Consider the following 21,847-nt stretch of genomic DNA (forward strand, 5'->3'; position numbering starts at 1 on the left):
AAGATCCTAATAGTTCTTACAGAGAGAGGGTAACACATATCAGTATTTTGTGATACTCAATATAAACTATTATTGGCAACACGTGTGATTCGATTAATACTACAGCACTAACACACATTTTGTTTCAATTGAAGAAAAATCACCAATTCTTATTTTATTCACACTTCTCTATTGTCTTATGTTTTTAACAATATTTTACTGGCACTATAGTTAAATGTACCCATTTTAAAAGGGATTAATAAAAGTTATAATTTATTATTTTTGTGCGCTACGAAGAGACAACTCTTTTCCTCTTTAGTTGTAAATTACCTTCACCACTAAAGAAGTCCTCTTCAACGACTGCCCATCTGTTTGGCCAGCGCTGCCTCTATCTGCCTGTCTCCTGTAAGTTTGTCTGTCAGTTTGTCTGTCAGCGGCCACTTGATGCCACTGATTCCAATTACACCCTTGGACTACTCAAAGAAGGTGGAGCAGGGTGTACTGAAGGAGAAGCAGTAGGGCAGTGATGTTGCAGTGCCGCACCAAGTGGCATACACCACTTACAGTAAATGCCCAGGATTGTTGGAGGAGCTTTTTTAATGTCAACCTTACTAGCTATGTAACTCTATGCAGACTAGTAAAACATTGAAGCCCCTGTTTGCAAGAGCTTGCAGTCTAGAAATAGTGAAGGGCAAAGATAACTCCAAATATCATGTGTATTATAAGAAATGTTCACCCAACTGTATACAAATTAATACATATAATTATATTAGGAGGTAAATTATTTCCATTTCAAGGTGATAGGCTGTAATTATTGAGGTCCTTTACATCACTGGCTGCATTTGACATAACTGCACGTAGTCATTGAAATAAACTTACCTAATGCACCAGCATCATCACCAGTGAGGCCACAGTTACTTAAACCTAGTATTCTTAATCTACTGACAAGACAGAGGTTCGGGGTCATCAACATAAGAGACCCACCAAGCGCATCATTCCAAGAAAGATCAATTTCTTCAATATCCGGTAGAAAAGACATCAATGAACCTGCACGTAGACGAGAAAACACACAGATATAAAGAAATAGTATTATAAAAAAGTGACACATCTGTCTATGGTCTAAATCAGCAATTCTCAAACTGTGGGTCGTGACCCCAAAGTGGGTCGCGTCCATCTCAGCTTGGGGTCGCGACTCACATGGGGTGAGGTTAATGACGACTCTGAGGAAAGTGAAACCAGTTGAACTGTCTGTTATTTCAGACTCCTCGGATCACTGGCTGAGAGATCCGAGGAGTCATCAGGCAGCCCCGTCCCACCCCAGTGCTCAGCTTCTCTTGTCCTCCTGCCCAGCAGCAGAAACTTACACACAGGCAGCAAGCCTCAGCAGCAGACAGACTCAGAGGAGCCAGCTGCCAGACTCTCTCTGCAGTCTGTGCAGATGTTGTTAAGTAAGTGCAGCCTGGGGGACCATTGCTGCCAGGGTGGGAGGACACAGAATGTGTGTTGATTGCTGTATAGGGAGAAGAAACTTCAGCAGGAGGAGGAATGAGGGGAGTGCTGAGCACAGACGGGAAAAAAACAAATTTATTAAAAACCCATTACCTCCCCCCTGTCATCCACTGCCTCCCCCTTGAAACGCACTGCACACTCTGTCTTTCTTACCTACTACCTCCCCGTGTCACTCTCTGCCTCTCCCTGTCACCCACTGGTTCTCCCTCTTACCCACTGTGTCCTATGTCACCCTTAACCTCCCACTACCTCCCCAGTCACCCACTGTCTTACCTGCCACTCGTTGCTGCTCCTTGCCACCGACTGCCGCCTCCTGTCACCCACTGCCATCCTCTGCTTCTCCCTGCCACCCACTGCCTCTCTGTCACCCACCGACACCCTCTGCCTCCCCCTGTCACTAACTGCTTCTCCCTATTACTCACTGCCTCCTATGTCACCTATTGCCTCCCCAGTCACTCTCTGCCTTTCCATGCCATGATTTGCCTCCCCCCTATCACCCTCTGTCTCTCCCTGTCATCCAGTCACCCCCTGCCACCCACTGTCTCTCCCTGTCACCGTCTGCCTCCCCATGTGAGCCACTCATTCTCCCTGTTACCCACTGCCTCCTATGTCACCCTTTGCCTCCCCAGTCACCCACTCTCTTCCCTGACACCCTTTGCTGCTCCTTGCCACCCACTGCCTCTCTCTTTCACCCACTTCCTCCCTCAGTCACCCACTGCTTCTCGCTGCCACCAATTGCCTCCCCCTCACCCACTGCCATCCTTTGCTCTACCTGCCACCCACTGCATCTCCGTCACCCGACATCCACTGCCTCTGCTTCTCCCTATTACTCACTGCCTCCTATGTCACCTATTGCCTCCCCAGTCATCCTCTGGCTTTTCATGCCACCCTCTGCCACCATCACCCACAGCTTCTCCCTGTTATCCACTGCCTCCTACGTGACCCTTTGCCTCCCCAGTCACCCAGTGTCTCCCCAATCACTCTCTGCCTCACCTTGCAGGGAAAGGGGCTTCAAAAGGAGCTCGTCCCTACAAGGTCTAAATGAAATGATCGCATTAGCGCAGTGGCGTAAGTTCATACCAAATGCCCGGAGGCAAGTTATAATTTGGTGCCCCCCTAAAACAAAAGGGAAAATAAATGTGGTGCATATCTATCTATCTATCACATATGCACAAAAACACTAATATAGAATAGCCTTAAGTGGGGTGACTATATTGTGGGCAGTAGAGGAGGCGCCTCCATTGTCTCCCATAGTTCTGACCCTGCATTAGTGGATACCTCACTTCAGTTTTGTGTCTCCATAGTGTTACTGTGCATGAGCGGTCTGCTGACCACTCATGTGCGGCAGTCATTCTGCAGTAACTTGCTGTGGTCCTGTAATAATTTTTATTGTTAGACGGGGTCCCAGAGCAAAAAAGTTTGAGAACCCCTGGTCTAAATCAATAATGACCAACATGACTAATTCATATTTAATAATGATTTAAGTCTAAATTCATAATTTAAACCTCTCAATCACTTCACAGTTTAATCAAACCCGTGACAATATATCTCTCAGTGACAAAGTGACAATAGATCCCCATTACCTTCCCCAAGTAGCATTAGATACTATCAGTGGCGTTACCCATCCCCCTCTCTCCCATGCAGAGAGCAGCGGAGCATGTCTCAGTGGTGGCTTGCAGAGATCAGCATAATAGTGCTCAAAGGGGAGCTGCAGTTCCCGTTTCGCACATTTGCATTCGGCGCATGCACTTCACAATGCTGATCACATGGCAATCTTGGATGTGAATTTAACACATGTACACAACTGGTTTCCTTTTAAAATGCCGGGCAATGGAGGAGAAAGGCACAGTGGCATGGTATGCGACCAGGATGGTGAAAGCACTTATGGCTGCGGTCAGACTGTGCCAATTAAGAGGTTGAAGACTTGGGGCCTGATTCAGAGATGGACACAATGCCAATATTTTTGCAGAACGAGCAATTGTTTGCTATTACACATGTGCGAATGTCGCACTGCGTACGCGCAGTTACTCTTGTACATATGAATCACTCGCAAAGTCAGCGACTGGAAGTCGGTGTTTGGCAGAGGTACAGGGGGTGGTTAGGAAAACGCAAACGTGTCTGACCGCTTAAACGCCATTTCATGGCGTGTATAAATTAGCCATTGCGATCGCTTTCAGAGTATGAGAGCTCTCTGAGTGTCAGAAGAGCTGCAGTGTCTGCGGCTGGTCAGACTTGACTTACATGCTGCGTGACTGCCCAATGTGCATTGATGGTACCGATGTTTACGCTGTTGCACGTCATCGGGCGGATATATGAAGGCAGCAGTGGGTGTTCCCTATGCTTGGCTATGCCTTGGAACCATTAGCATATTTTAACAACTGCGATTCATAATAGTATACAGATGCAGTTGCATTATCTTAAAATTGGAATAAGGCCCTTAGTGATTTTTGCATAAGCCTAATAGGACAAACACCTGTCCTTGCAATGTGTAAAAAGTAATGTGATGCCGGATCCACAGGTGGCACGAGCATGCGGGTATTGTTATTTGGAAAATGTAGCAATGTGTAGCGCACTGGGCCGGCGACAGGGAGGGGTCTAGGGGTACAACTGTACCAGGCCCCGAGGTCCTAGGGGGCCCCGGAGTGTAACCACTGCCCATGCTGCTGCTGCAGTGATCAGCAGGGTGCAGGCATGTAGGGGGCCCCTGCTAATCACTGCAGCAGCTAGTTAGGGGGCGGGCTGGGCCAGGGTGCCATCTGTCAGCCAATCAGTAGAAATTAACTGCCGGTCTGTGTCACTCACTACTGGTGCTGGCCGCCGGGGCTTGGAGAAGCTCAGAACTGTGGTGGTGGTGGGGCTACTGCCTGATGACTCCTCGATCTCTCAGCCAGTGTTCTGAGGAGTCTGATGTAAGCTGAACTGTCTCTTCGAATCACTGGCTGAGAAGTCATCAGGCAGCCCCGACCCCACCCCAGTGCTCTGCCTCTCCAGTCCCACCCAGCAGCGCTGCAGTCAGGAAGTTGAACAGTCTCTGCAGAAGTTGCCCAACAGTTAGGAAGCTCCAGCAGACTACTGCCGTGTAGATAAGTGCAGCCTGGGGGGGAGGGGGGAGCACAGTGGTGGATGAGGGCAGTGTGGGATGGGGATAGGAGAGGACAGTGTGGGATGGGAGAGCACAGTGTGGGATGGGGATAGGAGAAGACAGTGTTGGATGGGAGAGCAGTGTGGGGGATGGGAGAGCAGTGTGGGGGATTGGAGAGCATAGTGTGGGGTGGGGGGTGGGAGGGCACAGTGAGGGATGGGAAAAGAAAGAGCACAGTGCGGGATGGGGGAACACAATGGGGGATAGGAGAGCACATTGTGGGATGAGGTATGAGAGAGTATAATGATAGATGAGGGGAGCACAGTGGGATATGGAAGGCACAGTGTGGGATGGGGAGCTTATATGTTTTTATATATATATATATATATTCTCTCCCTTTCCCTCCCTCCCCTAATACCAACCCCCATGATGCTTGGGTTAAGTCTGTTGAGAATCAAGTAGCCGGCGGAGTCAAGCGAGCACCACGAGGCAAGAAAGGATCCGGCACATGGCGGGCTGAGGAGTGGCGCTGACCCAAAGAAAAGACACCCAGGCAGGCAGACATAGAATAAGGTAAGTGTGGGGCATGGAGGGACACTGAGGGCATGGATGGACACGGTGGGGGCTCAGAGGTTCCCCAGAGAAACCAGATATAGTTAAGGCAGACTCTCAAGCGACTGGCCTGTACCTGCCAGGGACCCGGGGATGGCGGGCTGCTAAAAAAAATGGGTGTACCGGGCCCCATGATTTCTGTTGCCGGCCCTGGTAGCCCATAGACTACAATGTGACAGTGTTAGAGGTGCTAACACCTCTAACAATTAAACATTTAAATGTCTTTATTACATGTGCCACATGTACAAAAGTCTTTCTCGGTTTGAATACGAGTACCATATGCTGTTGGGTGGAGTAGGGCTGCCAACAAACAAGAATTACAGTTGTAGTGCTTATAGCATCTGCAGTCAACTAAACATCAGTGTTTACTCTTGCCAGAGCCAGCCCTAGGCATAGACAAACTAAGCAAATGCCTAGGGGCATCCAAGCCCGCCTGGGGCCGGTAGAGGTTTGGTGCAGGCACGGCCGAGGTACCTGCTGACGGCTGGGCAGAGACTCTGGCAGCTGCTACGGCCAATGCGCAGCGTCCACGATTGGAGCTCAGCTGACAGCTCTGGCATTAGCAAACAGTGAGCGGGCAGTAGCAGAACAGCCTGCGGCAGTTTGCACGGGTGAAGCACCTTGACGCAGCTAGTGGTTAGCGCCAGGCCAGCTCGGATGCGTCACACAATCAGAATGAGCTTCTGCGCATGGGCAGAGGCTCATTCAGGACTTTAAGTAATGGTCGTGGAGTAGTGAGTCACACCTTGTGGATCTGGGCTCCGTTTCCAACAATCATCACACACAGTTGCGGCCAGCCATCCTGAGACGGGAAAAGTGGGTCCGCCGCCCACGACTTGCTGTACCCTGAGTCGGACAGCTCTGCAGGCTTCGCTCAAGTAAAGTAAATTTGAAACTAGGAGAGGACTGGGGTGCTGTGGAGCTAACTGCTGGGAGAGGGGTGCTCAGCTGAGATAGGGGTGGTGGGTGCTGATACTATGCTATGGTGGGATAGTCTTTTTTTTTTCTGGGTGAGAGACCCTTCTGTGAGGCCACACCCCTTTTCAGGATCCCATGGGGAGGGGGGCACCACCCAAAATCTTGCCTAGAGCACTAATCTGGATAGGGCCGGCTATGACTATTGCTGCAAGTGTTCTACCTACCGAGCTCTTTTAGATCACCAGCTGTCAGACTGCAGTTGTTCAGGTTTATGTAATGAAACTCTGCTTTCTTCCCAAACTTTTCCATAAACTGTGTCACCTTCCACCATCCAGCTGTTTCGGAATCCAGCTCATCCTCTCCTGTGCATTGAACAATACAGTATTTTATGGTATTATTGAATAGGACAAACAGCAGTATAACCACAGATCACATAGAAATGATCACTTATTACATATTTTCAGTATTGTTTTGTGTATGATGTATTTTTTTTTAAATATTGGCCCTCATTCAGAGCCGCTTGCTATTTGCGGTCGTTCGTTCTAAAACAAGGGGTGGCTATTCAAATGAACCGTTCGTTAATTGCGGTCTGTTCACGCCTCTAAGTCTGAACGAGCGAGCAAAACTTGCGGTTGTAATTTTGAAAAATACGCCCCCTTGCCGCTCGCACCATACGTCATGTCCGCTATTTATTAGATTAATTGAGTACATTGAACAGCGTATGAACTGCTTGCTGTTCTTGTGGCTGGTTTTTTCAACCGCTATTTTGCGAGCAGTTCTGAGTAAAAAAAACAAGTGACGTGGTCAATGACGCTGCTGTATTAATTATGCACTCCCTTAAAACGCCCGTTTTGACCTTTAAGCACGCCTGCATTCGGATTTCCACTCCCCGTTTTCAAGCACCTTCCCCTGTTACCACCCACATACGCCTCCTTCTGTCACTCAAAATAACAGGCATTCGCTATATAGCGAACAAACGATTTTCGGCCGCACTGACTGGTTCGCGCATGCGTATTAAAATCCGTACGCATGCGCAGATGTGCGAACATCGGTCAGAACGAACGAGCGGCCGCTTACGAGCGGCTCTGAATCAGGGCCATAGTTCCTTTTAGATAAGTGAAATGGGGGTGTATTCATGAAGCAGAGAAGAGCCCTGTTTAGCTGAAATCAGGGCTCTTCTCTGCTTAGTGTAATTCATAGAGCATGTTACCGTGTATAAGTGTATTACTCTAGCGGCACCGCATCACCATACTTTTGCATGGTGAGTGCTATTCATAAAGGAGCAGAAAGCTCAGCTATCCATTCCTCTCCTGTGGTACAGATTCGCTATCTGAGGATGGCAAATAAGTACCGCAAGCTGAACAGAGCAGGGAAGTTACAGACTTCCCTGCTGTCTGCCTGGCACTGGCTCCGCCCCCTTTTCCCAGTGTCCATTGCAGCAGGTCTGACTTGACCTGCTGCTCTGGGACGCTGGCACATGAGCAGTAAGAACACAGGATATATCGGGCTCTCGATAGGTCTGTATTCTCACTGCGTCTGGGATCGCAGAGGGGCCGGACACCGCCCAAAGACGTCAGACAGGTAGGTCTGTATGAATGGCTAAAAAACATCACTATATATCGCATCGATTTTTCGGTAGCCAGTTCATGTTCTTAATGAATAGACCCTATGATGTGAATGATGAACAAGTCCCTGTAAAGTGCTAATATGTCTGCTACAGATGTGTCCTCATACACTATTGCTGCAATCATGCCAAACAGCCCCTCTCGGTGCGCCAGGCCCTGTGCAACTCAGCTAGTGCAGAGTGTCTTTTTTGCCCAAAAATGTATCTTAGTTGCACTTTGATGTGAATAAGACGCACCAGGGGACTGCGCTGATCAATTTGATATGCAACACTTGTATATCTGCATTTCACTGAGTCTGAATCTGTATACGAAGTGCTATGATGCAGCAGCCAAGTTCGATTGTGCTTCATTTCCAGTCTCAGTTGCAGACATATACAAGTGTCGCATATCAAATTCATTATTATTATATTTACAGTTTGTTCATTGAAAGTCTATTTTCAAGGTTTTATAAAAAAAAAATATATATCTATATATATATATATATATATATATATATATATATATATATATATATATATATCAGGTATGGTTTATGACCTACATTCTTCAGGTTTAAAAAAAAATTAAATAAATAAACAAAAAAAAATTTTTTTTCTAACCCTGGCTAGAAAGCATTAAAACATGGTTGATCAAGGTTTCTAATCATAGCAATGTTTCACAGTATTAATATAATATGCAAGATTACACTTTTTCCCATTAAATCATTCATGTAAATAAAACGGGTTTAAAAAAATAAGACATTTTTTTTTCCAGCCCTGCTACAACACAACACCAAATTGGAACAAGGGGTGGCTTTACTAAAGGGTGGTTCACCAAAACTGACAGATTTATTAATGGCAAGCCCGCTGAAATACCACCAGATATATAAGAGTTTAGAAATTGCTGCAGTACAAAGCGCAATCTTGATTTTTCACTAGAGTAACCCTGCCACTGTGCACATGTTGTGAGGTGCCTGTATAGGTAATACAACTCTCCTCCATCCCTTTCCTCTGCCCAGACTAGTTCATGGGTGAGGGCACTAAGGGCCTGATTCAGCAAGGAACGCAATTCTGCTTATACGCACGCACCACAGTTGCTAATATCAGCGGTGATATTTATATGTGTTCATTCACATTGCGAACGGAGCCTGACATAAGGACGCCCACTTCCCCTTACTCACATCCGTATACTTGGGCAACATAGCAAAACAATCAGTAACATCGAGTAACATCGGACCCATACGCACAGTTAATGCAGGTCAGACCTCACTCAGGAATTCCTAACTTCTGCGCACGCTATAAGACCTCAGGCGGCATCTGGTATCGCAGTGGCTAATTATGTACACCCATGTAACAGCGTTGAAACGCACTGGCATGCCTGCATTCGCCCGACCATCCCTCCCGTCACCACCCACAAACGGCACTTCTTGTCAATCACTCTGCTCTGGGTCTGCGTAATCTCTGCAAACGCAGTTCCCATCGCAATTGATAGTTTGCTCACGCACACTGTGATGCATATGCAATGCTAATTAATTGACAGATTTGCGTGCGTATTAGCAACTGCGTTCCTTGCTGAATCAGGCCCTAAATGTACAAGGGATTCCCATTCATGCAGATTATACAGCAAAGGCATTAAGTAGACCCGGGTGTTGATACAGCTGTAATTTGATGTAGTGCAACACAATAGATCACAAAATGAATTGGGTGCCAAGCCGTCTCATATCTCATTATAGACTATTTATATACACTTCCTCCAGAACATATCTTGGGCTACAAAATAACATAAAGTAGGTTTTGAGCTCCTTGCTCTACTCCAGCACATAACGTAGGTCATGAACAGGGTTTCGGAAACTTTAAAATTAGAGGAGTAAACACACTTCTTTGCGGGAATCTCCTCTCCCATTATCTCAATGCTTGCAGACTCTAAACTTCCCATTAGTCCCAATTCTCTGTGGTGTTTCACAGTGCAGTGGTTCATAAAGTGAGCATAGAATGGAGTGCTGGACTCCGGATGTCCTCCCGCAGGCCCTGGGATGCCATGGACACCCCGCATGGTTTGATCTGCATGACGAGCCCGGGCCCATGTGTCACAGATGAGATTGTGACCTCTCAGCAGACTGCAGGCCGGGCATCTCTGTGCAAGCAGGAGAAGCACTCCAGGAGAAGGGCATGCGCCAACATAGCGATAATACAATTTCAAAAGTAGGGGCTCATTGCTTTCCCTACACCCTGCATGCTCCCATTTTCATTTCTCACTTGGGGCCTATTTATCAAAGCATATTTGCAGGATATTCCGCAAATATTAAGTACTACCTGAATGTATTTACAGGGGACAGCAGCCAGAGCCGGATTAAGGTGAGGGCGACAGGGGCGGTCGTCCCTGGGCCCCCACATATAGAGGGTCCCCCACACAGGGTCGATCTGACCCTGTTGAGAACAGGTGTCCAGCGGAACCTGTTCCCGGATCAGAAGTCGCGGATGTTCTATTGCATGCAGCTGCACTGTCAGTGCGGCTGCATGCAGCACAGACTCTGAGCTGGCCGGCTCCCGAATCCCCTCATCAGCGCCATGTGACACATGTCCGTGACGCTGAGGAGGGAACCCAGGAGCAGCTCTGCCAGCCGGGACACTTAAGGTAAGAGAGGCTGGTGGGAGGTGCGGGACCAGACTTAGGGCCTGATTCAGAGCCGAACGCTCTGACTCAGGGCCCTCCTCCATGAAAATGGAGCGGCCTCTTGGACGCTCGCATAGCTGTGGGTGACCACCCACAGCTACAGCGAGAGCGTCCATGATTATGGTCGCGATGGTCAAGACCATCGCGACCATCGGGCTTGCGACGGAGACCCTGCGGTAGGGTCTCGCTGCCGCAAGCCCTGCAGTGATTTTGGCTCTATCAGAGCCAAAATCACTCCCACTGACATCACTACTGATGTCAGTGGGGCCGGCTTCAGACGGTAGGCGTTCCCATGGGAACGCCTCCGTCTGGCAGTAACGCCCCCGGCACGCCCACCAAAGGGGGCGTGCTGTCAATCAACATTGACAGCACGCCCCCTTTGGTGCGAGACCCGGAGCGACGGAGAGCCCGTCGCTATCCGGGTCTCCCACATGCGCACGATGGAGCTCCCTCCGTCGTGCGCATGCGCAGTGGGGCAACATCGACCCGCTTGCGAGCGCGTCTGAATGACCCCCTCAGTCACAACGCTGTGTGGCCGCGGGGGAAATGGAAGGCACAGGCGCCGTGCGGCTGCGGTGGAAAGGGAAAGCACAGGCGCCATGCGGCTGCGGAGGAAATGGAAGGCGCAGTGCGGCTGCGGGGGGAAATGGAAGGCGCAGTGCGGCTGCGGGGGGAAATGGAAGGCACAGGCACTGTGTGGCTTGGGGTGAGGGGGCATGGTGGAAGGCACAGGCGCCATGTGGCTTGGGGGTGAATGGAAGGCATAGGTGCTGTGAGGCACAACTTAGTTGCCCCAGGGCAAGCCTTAATCCGGCCCTAACAGCAGCAGATATTGGAGATATCTGCTGCAATCCCCTATTTTCATTTGCAAAAGCAGCCCCATAGGTTTCTATAGGGGCTGCTTAATGTCTAATTTACCAAGCTCCGGAATGCGAAGTTACACTCCGCAAAAATGACCACTCTCCGCTCGCACATTCACGGTCAGCAGACTGCACATGTGCAGGAGCATGGCCGGCTCAAATACCACAAGTATTAGAGATTAGTTTAGTCACACATTGCAGGAATTGGCTTCCATCGGATTCCCTGTCCCTGCGTGTGTATTTTCATACATCCCAACAGTACATAATTTCTTATTGTCGCGATAACAAATTACAATTATTGGAGTCTAAAACCACATAAGTAATAAATGTGTCACTTTGTGACAAAATAATGGCTGTTGTTGTACGGTGCTCTACACTGGTTGGCGCTCTACTCACATACGGACCTAGCGTACATATTGGGCCAGTCCTGGCCATACACGCTCCAGATGCCCGGGCCCCCTTCCCTATTACTGTAATAAACAGTGTAAGTCGTTTAATACTATAATGGGGAAAATAGCAACATTGTGTCCTGTGATAATAATACACAGCTCCATACTGGTCATGGTCAGCACAGTATGCATCTAGTGAGGGATGAGGCAAAACAAATGGCATAACCGATAACCCCCACCACATGCACTGAAAAGTGTTGGTGGTTCTTCCTGACCCCACTTGTCTATAGGACTCTGGGTAATAAATGAATAAGACACCCATTAAAAGTGATAACACCTTCCAATTATATGTATTTTAATCAGGACCCTGTCATTAATATAGCAAATAGAAGTAACAAAATGCTACACAGTAAAGTCTTGTGGCAAGTGGAAGCATTTGCTATACACTGAAGAAATATCATTATCAGTGACTGCCGTTTCTGCGGCAATAATATGGGATCCCCCAGATGATGACATGTTCTCACCTGTTGCAGGGCTGGTGTCCACATTCTCCGTATTATGGTCACCGAGTGTAGACTTTTTGTCAGGTGCTTGTTCATCCTTTTTACTCGCTGTCTCACTTGCATCCTTATTGAACCCCTTGAAAAATCTCTTCACTTGGAATATGTCATTCTTTCCTTTATCTGACTTTTTTCTTTGTAGCTGGCTGAAGATCATATCGAATGGAGATCTTTTCTGTCCCTCGCCCTCCTTCTTCTCTGACCCTTGCAGAACGTAAATAAGAAAATCATTATTTCGCTAGTAGCCAAACATCTACATTTAACATTAATGAGACATTTAATTATGAAACAATTTACATTTAATAATAATAACAGAGACATTTAATTATGAAACAATTTACATTTAATAATAACAGCATTATTCCCACTAATTTACCAACATTTGTATACTATTGCTGCTGAACAGGTGGCTATGACAGCAATATTACAGACATACAGGGCAGGGGCGTCTTTAGAGAGGAGGGGGACCCATGTGCATTCCCCGTCCTGGGCTCCCTCCTCTCTTCCCAGTGGGCAGCAGCCGACTGACGCGGCTGGCCGGCCACCGGAGCATTAGTAGACTCTGTGCACTAAAGTGTGCCCGGAGTCTACTGCTCGGCTTTTTGTACAGCGCTGACACCCGGCGCAGGACCTAGGAGAGGTAAGTTTTAAATAATATGGGTGCAGGGTGTGCGGTGCGGGCCCCCCCCTGGACCCGGGGGCCCATGTGCACCGCACACCCTGATACAGGGTCGTAACTAGGGTGATGTGACATGTGCCATGCACAGGGAATTGCAGGGCAGTGGGCGCTGGTCAGGCCTGTCAATTTTCTGTTTATAGTCATTCTCACTTGTAGCTTCCTCTCTTCTTTTTTCCCCAGCATCTCCTGGCCGCCCCTATCTCCTCCCTGGCCAACTCCTCCTCCATCATTTGGCCACCTCCCAAGCACCTTCAGTCACAGCTCTGTTTACACATTTCAAAATACAGTCATACCTGGGACATGTACTTATCACCTCCCACATGGCAGTCAGACACCTTACACATGAATGTAAATATAGGGAAAGGAAAGGAAGGAAAGTATCTGCACACTAATAATTGAAATGTTAAGCCCCTATATCATCAAAGCTAAATAATTAAAACATAAATAGTGGGGGTGCAGCCCTAATCAACCAGATTAGATCATACAATTAGGGAAAAGGGAAAGGAGTTGTTTTGGTGGGCGCCCACCAAAACAACTCCTTTCCCTTTTCCCTAAATTGTTTGGCGCCCACCAAAACAACTCCTTTCCCTTTTCCCTAAATTGTATGGCGCCCACCAAAACAACTCCTTTCCCTTTTCCCTAAAATGTATGGCGCCCACCAAAACAACTCCTTTCCCTTTTCCCTAAATTATATGGCGCCCACCAAAACAACTCACCCTTTTCCCTAAACTGTATGGCGCCCACCAAAACAACTCCTTTCCCTTTTCCCTAAATTGTATGGCGCCCACCAAAACAACTCCTTACCCTTTTCCCTAAATTGTATGGCGCCCACCAAAACAACTCCTTTCCCTTTTCCCTAAATTGTATGGCGCCCACCAAAACAACTCCTTTCCCTTTTCCCTAAATTGTATGGCGCCCACCAAAACAACTCCTTACCCATTTCCCTAAATTGTATGGCACCCACCAAAACAACTCCTTTCCCTTTTCCCTAAATTGCATGGCGCCCACCAAAACAACTCCTTAGCCTTTTCCCTAAATTGTATGACCTTACACATGGAGCCATCTGTCCCATAATTTCTGATGGCAGCCCTGAGCACAGCCACCGATTCCTGACCCAGGTGTTACCTACACACCTTGCGCATCTTATGTCCCTAAAATAGAAGGGGGGGGGGGGGAGCAATGCTCTTTCTGGCCCAGGGCACCAAAAAGTTTAGTTGCAGCTTTTATTTTAAGGCATTGCTGGCCAGGTGCTACACAACTTTCCCACCATAAGCAATTCCTATGCCCAGCAAACCATGGTACAGGTTGAGTCTCCCATATCCAAGTATTCCGAAATACGTTATATTTTTAGCATTACTGAGATAGTGACACATTTGACTTTTGATGGTTCAATGTACACAAACTTTGTTTTAAGCACAAGAGTTTTAAACATATGGTGTAAAATTTCCTTCAGGCTGTGTGTATAAGTTGTATATAAAACATAAATGCTCTCAGTGTTTGATTTGGGTCATACCCAAGACATCTCATTATGGTATACAAATATTCCAAAATACGGAATATTCCAATATCCAAAATACCCCTGGGCCCAAGCATTTTGGATATGGGAGACTCAACCTGTACTTATTCTGACCCATATTTTGTGTAACAGAGAGACATGCCCACTATTTATACCTTTAGGGGTTGTGGTACAAAATGTTGACATTCAAAATGTCAACATGAACATTATGTCAACATGTCAAATGTAATTTTCATCAGATTTGCGCCCTACCCTAACTGCAGCCTAACCCTAACCCCAACACTAAAATGGACTGTTGACATTGTGCCTGTTAACACTCACAATTTTGACACTATGTCCATGTTGACACTGTAATGGCAACATTATGATTGCCAACAATTTGTCCATGTCGACCATCTGGTGTTGACATTATGATTGCATACTATACCTTTATTGGCTTAGATTTCCAAAATTGTATTTGTCATTTTATAATGTACATTTATATTGGATAAAACATACCTCTAATAGGAATATTTGTCTATGGCCGATATTTAGATCAACAACTGTGCTTGTGTGATCTTTCTGTGGGTCTGTATATGCTCAGGCAACATGGCACCAATTTCAAAATTGCTTCAACGCTCATATGTATGTCATTAGAAACATCATTGGTCATCCACCGATGGACGATGGTTTTCCCAGTTACCCATGGGCCCGCCAACCCCAGGCTTTCATTTTACACTGGCACTGCAGTGCAGAGCTAGTCCAGTCCAGTCCACTGTCGGGATGGGTACACTCGCCGCTTTCCTTGCCCGCCCGCTTCTAGCTGTGTGCACACTGCTGACTTCACAAGCTCAGCTGTCAGTCAGCAGTCCCACCTACTCACTCTATGTTCATAGAGAGGCAAGGCGGCTACTCTGTGTGCATGGCCTCCCTCCCTGCTTGTCAGTCACAGTCACAGACTGGTAGTCTCAGTTGCTGAAACGGAGTCAGTTACGAAAATGTTAAATAAATATAAAGTAAATAATTAACACAACACACACATGCAGCCAAGGTCCCTGTCCCCTCCCAGTCCCTCCCTGCTCCACACACTGAATTATCTGTTATTATTTATGTATAGTTTTATGTATTGTGATTGGAATGTGAGCTGTTTATTTATGAGTTTCTGGTGGCTGTATACTTGGCCAATAAAATTGATTCTGAATGACACACTAGTCCCTCATTCTGAGTCTGGCAGAGCAGCTGGGTCCCGCAGCACTGCAGGTTATGCAGCAGTCAGAACAGAAAGGAAGAGAGAGCCCAGAGGCGGCACCACGCAAAGTGGAGAAGTTTACTAAATTCTGTGGGATTAATCTGCGGCTCTGCATGAAACAATGATGGTAGGCACCGTCAATGGTATGACATTGCATAGTTTCATACCATCGATGGTAACCACAGATTTTCAAGTGTCACATATCAAATTAATCAGCACAGTCTCCAGGTACGTCCTAGTCACATCTCACTGCAACTAAGATGCATTATCAAGCAAAAAAGGATTTGCAGCACTAGCAGAGTTGTACAGGAGCTGGCACGACAAGGGCTGCTTGGTGCGATTGCAGCAAAGATGTATGAGGACAAATCTGTAACTATTTATGACTGTATATATTGTATGTATGTGTGTGACTGTATGTATACATTATATGTATGTATGCATACCTCCCAACCATCCCAATTTTGGCGGGACTGTCCTGCTTTTCAGGGGGAAAGGTACGGAGGGAACTCCCACCAGCTGTGCGAGGCTGGGGAACCAATTTACCCTTCCCCCAGTGTGACAAGAAAAGGGGACATGATGTGTGACCATGCACTCATTTCATGTGCACACCAAAGGTATCCGAAAGGGAACGCGATCCCCATGTCCCAAATGATGCTCTTTAGAGCCCCCCCCCCCCAGTCTTAAGTGCCCGGGTGCAGGGGGCAATTAAGGATGACTTGTGATTAACTCTACATTTGCCCCATTGTGAGGGAATATGCTGTAAACATGTAATTGTACACCCAGCATTGCTAATACTGCTCTAAGAAGCAACTCACTCCATTATTTATACTGAGAAACAGAACCGGCTGATAAAGACAATGTAGCACAATATAAAAAATATGTATCAGGATATAAAATTAATATAAACCACTTCTATGTTGTCCCAGAACACACATCTATTCTACCTGCATGTATGTAACATACAGCCCTGACGGACAGCTCTTTATACAACTTGCCCTGAATGTACTCACAGTGTGCATATACAGTACAGTATTCTTTATACAACTTGCCCTGAATGTACTCACAGTGTGCATATACAGTACAGTATTCTTTATACAACTTGCCCTGAATGTACTCACAGTGTGCATGTACAGTATTCTTTATACAACTTGCCCTGAATGTACTCACAGTGTGCATATACAGTACAGTATTCTTTATACAACTTGCCCTGAATGTACTCACAGTGTGCATATACAGTAGGGATGTGCAGGCTCGGATAGTACAGTATTCTTTATACAACTTGCCCTGAATGTACTCACAGTGTGCATGTACAGTATTCTTTATACAACTTGCCCTGAATGTACTCACAGTGTGCATATACAGTACAGTATTATTTATACAACTTGCCCTGAATGTACTCACAGTGTGCATATACAGTACAGTATTCTTTATACAACTTGCCCTGAATGTACTCACAGTGTGCATATACAGTACAGTATTCTTTATACAACTTGCCCTGAATGTACTCACAGTGTGCATATACAGTACAGTATTCTTTATACAACTTGCCCTGAATGTACTCACAGTGTGCATATACAGTACAGTATTCTTTATACAACTTGCATTGAATGTACTCAGAGTGTGCATATTATTTATACAACTTGCACTGAATGTACTCACAGTGTGCATACACAGTATTGCCACTCCTGCTTTCATTTTCTCAGGATTACAGTCAGTGCACCTGTAGAGAACAGTGCACACATTAGCATACCTTTCATGTCCATATCTATCCAGCCCTTTACAGAGGTTGTGTGGTCAAAGATGTTGCAGCTGCTGGAAAGTTCCCGTTTGTGCTAAGATTCGGAGTCTGATTCAGCTCTTTCCGGTAGGAATTTCATCCTTTCCAGCAGAAAGTTTTAAATCTGAAGCTAATCGCCTGCACATAAATCATGGTACATTCCTTTCCACAATACAGGACGGGAGTAATAAGGTGTGATCATGTAGCCAAACAAGCTCCTCTGCTCAGACAGCCTTTTGTACAATGCAGCAGTATGGTATGTAACTACCCAGGAAATATGCAGCAGGTGGACTTTGGCTTGAAACTTCCCACTAGGTTTGAGTTGCCAAGAAGAATGCTTATAGTTATAATGGTCTTGAGAGGCTGAGTCAGATATTATCTCAGGTTACAGATTGACAAAAAAAAAAATGCATTGTGTGCATTATAAAGCCAATGCATAAACAACTTTAAGTTGTATATTTAAAATTATTTGTAGAACTTAATATTGACTTATATTTTCCTAATGTTTTTGTTAAGAAAGCTACTTTTTATTTGCTTGGTGTACTTTATTATTATTTTTCCAGCAGTATGTATCATCCCAGGGTCTGTAGCATGTCTGCGATCTGTACTGTAGAGGTGAGTGACTCTGCAGTGTTCTGGGAAGCCTGATCTGCACTGACTTCAAAGGGAAGATTTACTAAAGGTCGATTTTATGGTTCAGGGTCTAAATCACACATTTACTAACTAGATGATTTTGAACATCTTCTTTTTTTTTTTAAACAATGTCAATAAGTCATCTCTAAAGGTGCGTAAAACACTTGGCAATATTACTGAGCGATTGCACGATTACGACTATAATGTCAGAAACGACCAGGGATGAGCGCACCCGCTGGTCATTTCCAACATCTATCATCGCCTGAACATGCAGGGCAGTCTGCCGATAACGACAGATTGGCCATGTTCAGGAATGATGGAGGGTACCTACACTGAACAACATATCGTTCAGTGTAGGCACTACAGGGGATCAGGAATGACTGTACGATTACGATGTCGTAATCGTACTGTCTTTCCTAATCGCTTCGTGTGTACGCACCTTAAGTGAATGTGTGATTTAGACCCTGAAATACAAAATCAACCCAACATCGACCAAAAATCTACCCAAATTGACTTTCAGTAAATATAACCCTAAATCACACATTTACTTTGTTGTTTTAAAAAATTTGTCAAAAATCATCTATTAGTAAATGTGTGATCGACCTTAAATATACCCCCTAGTCATTGTCCAGGCTGACAAAGGTGACCCACCTAAGGAAAGTACTATAGCTAAGACCAGGGTCAGATTGCCCATCTGGAACTTCTGGCAAATGCCAGAAGGGCTGATGGCCAGATGAGCCAGTCCGGCGTTAAACCCCGCCTGAGCAGCTCTGTCTCCCGACAATCTGCTGGGCAGCACATATTGAAAGACGAAGGCGTGCCGTGAGGCCACGCCCCGTGACTTGCGGCACATGCCAGTGATGTGAAAAACTTCAAGGTGCCTACATGCATAGCGATGTGCTCACGATCCAACCTGAGGCACGATTTCCCCTAAACTCTCCCCAGGCAGCTCCCCGTCAGTCGTGGTCACGATTTGGAGTAAAGAATGTCCGGTCTGACTTAAGATCTATCGTGCATCCAGTGCACTGTGGGCCTGATTCAGAGCCGGACGCTATTTGCGGACGGTCGTTCCAAAAAAGGGGACGGCTATTTAAATTGAGCGCTCGCTCTTTGCGGTTTGTTGATATCTCTATGTTTGAGCGAGCGAACGAAAAATGCGCTCTCTATTTTGTAAAGACGCCCCTTTGCCGTTCGCAACACACGTCATCTCCGGTATTTATTAGATTAATCGGGTACATCGAAAGGCATCTGAACTGCTCGCAGTGCTTGTGCGGGGACGCGCATCGTGATCGTGAGTAGAAACTCACGATTTGGGCATATTTTACAAGATTTGTCATCACGATTCGTCGAAATCGGGCAAATCGTGTAAAAAATCGCCATGTGTGTAGGCACCTTAAGCCGCATATCCATTAGCCGATATTTTGAACTACATAACGATATCATTATTGTTCATTATATCGGCCATTGGATATGCCATCAATGACCAGCAATGCGGGGTCCCGCTGGTTGTTGACGACGTCGTACATCGCCCGAACCTGCTGTCCAACCTGACGACATCGTCCGGTTCTGCATGTTCGGGGATGAGTGAGGGAGCCAGCACTGAACGATATCGTGCATGATATCGTTCAGTGTGTGTGCTCAATGTCGATAAGGACATTGAGCACACCACTGCCGGGGACAGACTATACGATATCGCTCATGGTGCCTTTACGGGACTATTCATGAAGTAGAGAAAAGCCCTGTTTAACTGGAAACAGGGCTTTTCACTGCTTTGTTTTATTCAGGAAGTAGGTTACCATGGTGAAAGTTCAGCTTTTCGATCCACTGAAGTGCACAGATTCACCATCTCAGGATGGCGTAATCAGTATTTCCAGAAGAAAAGAGTCTTAGGACAGGTCGTTAGTTACCAGATCACAGTGACGTGTGGTGAGGTCAATGGCTGGGGAGGACCTGGCTAGTATCAGAACCATATTTACGCACATATATGAACCCGACAGATGAGCATGTCAGGGAAGTCTGCGCTATGTTGTACACTGTGCACGTTTTGTTGTAGTGGAGAATGGGACCTTTGCGTACCCCCGTAAAAGGGGACGTAGCCTCACATGATATGACATGCCTGTGAGCCACTCCCCTCCTGTTTTCGTCACTCTGGGGGAATGCCCGCTGTCCCTCTCATCAGTGAACAGAAGCTGCGCACATGTGAATGAGTCTTTTCTTACCTACTGTATATGATGTCTCTGCAACGGGTACCCTGAAGAGATTGAACCTTCCTGAACAGGCATTGTCTTGAGTCAGTATTCACTATTCATGTAGGAGCTCACATGGTTCGGAAGCCACCCGTTTGCGTTTGAATAAAGAAAATATCATCATTACCTGATAATACATAGTAACATAATTTTTGGGGCAGGACAAAATGTGAGTTTCCCTGATCAAACAATTTTATATTAATAAAATATATTTGCTAATTAGGTATAATTTGTATCAGTAATATGGTTTCTTTAGAATTGGTGTCTTACTAAAGACTACTGTCCCCCAGCCTGAAATACGAACACACCCCAGCCCCATCATCTGACACAGAACAGTATAAACTGTAGAAAAGCTCATACAGCATCTCCAGGACATGGGAGTACCACCGTTTCTGAGGGTGAAGAGACTAATGGTGAACACGCACGGTCAGATTTTTCTTCAGATCTGAATGATAACGATTTAAAAAATAGTTAAATCGTTCATATCTGAAGGAAAATCTGACATGTCTGAACGATGAACGATGCGCGTTCCCGATGGTCAGATAACGATATCTGACATCTGATGTGCTTGCAGTCAGATTTGGACGATTCCATTAATTTTAATGCAGTCAAAAATCGTTCATAGTTCAAATCGTTGGTCAAATCGTTCACATCGTTCCTCTGACACATCTGACAAATCTGACTGTGTGTATGCTCCATAAGATGAGGCTACCCACAGGATCCATGAGATCACTGCTTACACGGAGCAGAGAGCAGATAGATAGGGGGACCCTGTGGTGACAGCTGATGGGGGTAGCTGGTCTATCATGTCTCCGCAAGTTCTGGCAGTGGCCTGGCTGTGGGTTGAAGTACCTAGGGCCTCCCCTCTCATACTAACACGCCCATACCTACATAACACTCCCATACTATGCTACATCTTTGTCTGATTAGCCATCCCGCTGTAACCCCCAAGAAACGCCCAACACATTTCTAATACACATCTTTGTGCCTGTCAGTATGAAACAACTTGAGTTAAAGTAAAATGTCAATGTAGCAGTCAGCGCACACATTGTGGGTCTGGATGGTTCTTTAATTGCAGCTATTGTAGCTTTTGGATATAATTTGGAAATATATAAATAAGGGTTGGTAGCTGTAGTAAGAAACGTTCAAACATCATTAGACTGTTGCATGCATTGTTAAGCTCGGTACACATTATATTGGATGATATTTTGAACGATTTGTTGATTTTCGACGGATCGCAACGACAAATTGTTCAAATCGTCCAGTGGGTGTGCACAATTGCGCGCTCCCGTAAGTCGTTTGTCGCGTCTTTGGTCGGCCCTACATGCTGCTCAATCTGAGGATCTCGTTAACGATTTTAAAAACATTGTGCAGTCTGTACGCTCTACTGAACGATCAGGCAATATGTTAACATTATATAGTAAACGATCTAATCACCAAACGATGCACTATATATCGTTCCGTCGTTTGTTAGATTGCACAGTGAGTATACATTATATAGTTTGCCCGGGAGTTAAAGGAAAATCGTTGACAATATTGCATCGTTTGCAAATCGTCTAATGTGTACCCAGCTTTAGTATTG

The 21,847-nt window shown here is 46.1% G+C and overlaps 1 protein-coding gene across 1 annotated transcript in view; it reads right to left on the minus strand.

Annotated features, from left to right (window-relative positions):
- Positions 1-17,660, minus strand: part of LRRC31 (leucine rich repeat containing 31) — a 34,827-nt gene extending 17,167 nt beyond the window's left edge. The window contains exons 1-4 of the mRNA XM_088452377.1: positions 17,360-17,660; positions 12,151-12,390; positions 6,325-6,462; positions 859-1,026 (exon numbers count right to left, since the gene is read on the minus strand). Coding sequence (XP_088308503.1) covers positions 859-1,026; positions 6,325-6,462; positions 12,151-12,390; positions 17,360-17,372 — 559 coding nt within the window. The 5' untranslated portion in view covers positions 17,373-17,660. The remainder of the gene's footprint in view (positions 1-858; positions 1,027-6,324; positions 6,463-12,150; positions 12,391-17,359) is intronic.
- Between the last annotated feature and the right edge of the window lie 4,187 nt (positions 17,661-21,847).

The sequence above is a fragment of the Taudactylus pleione genome, unplaced genomic scaffold, assembly GCF_031769625.1.
Source record: "Taudactylus pleione unplaced genomic scaffold, aTauple2 ptg000037l, whole genome shotgun sequence".
Lineage (NCBI taxonomy): Eukaryota > Metazoa > Chordata > Amphibia > Anura > Myobatrachidae > Taudactylus > Taudactylus pleione.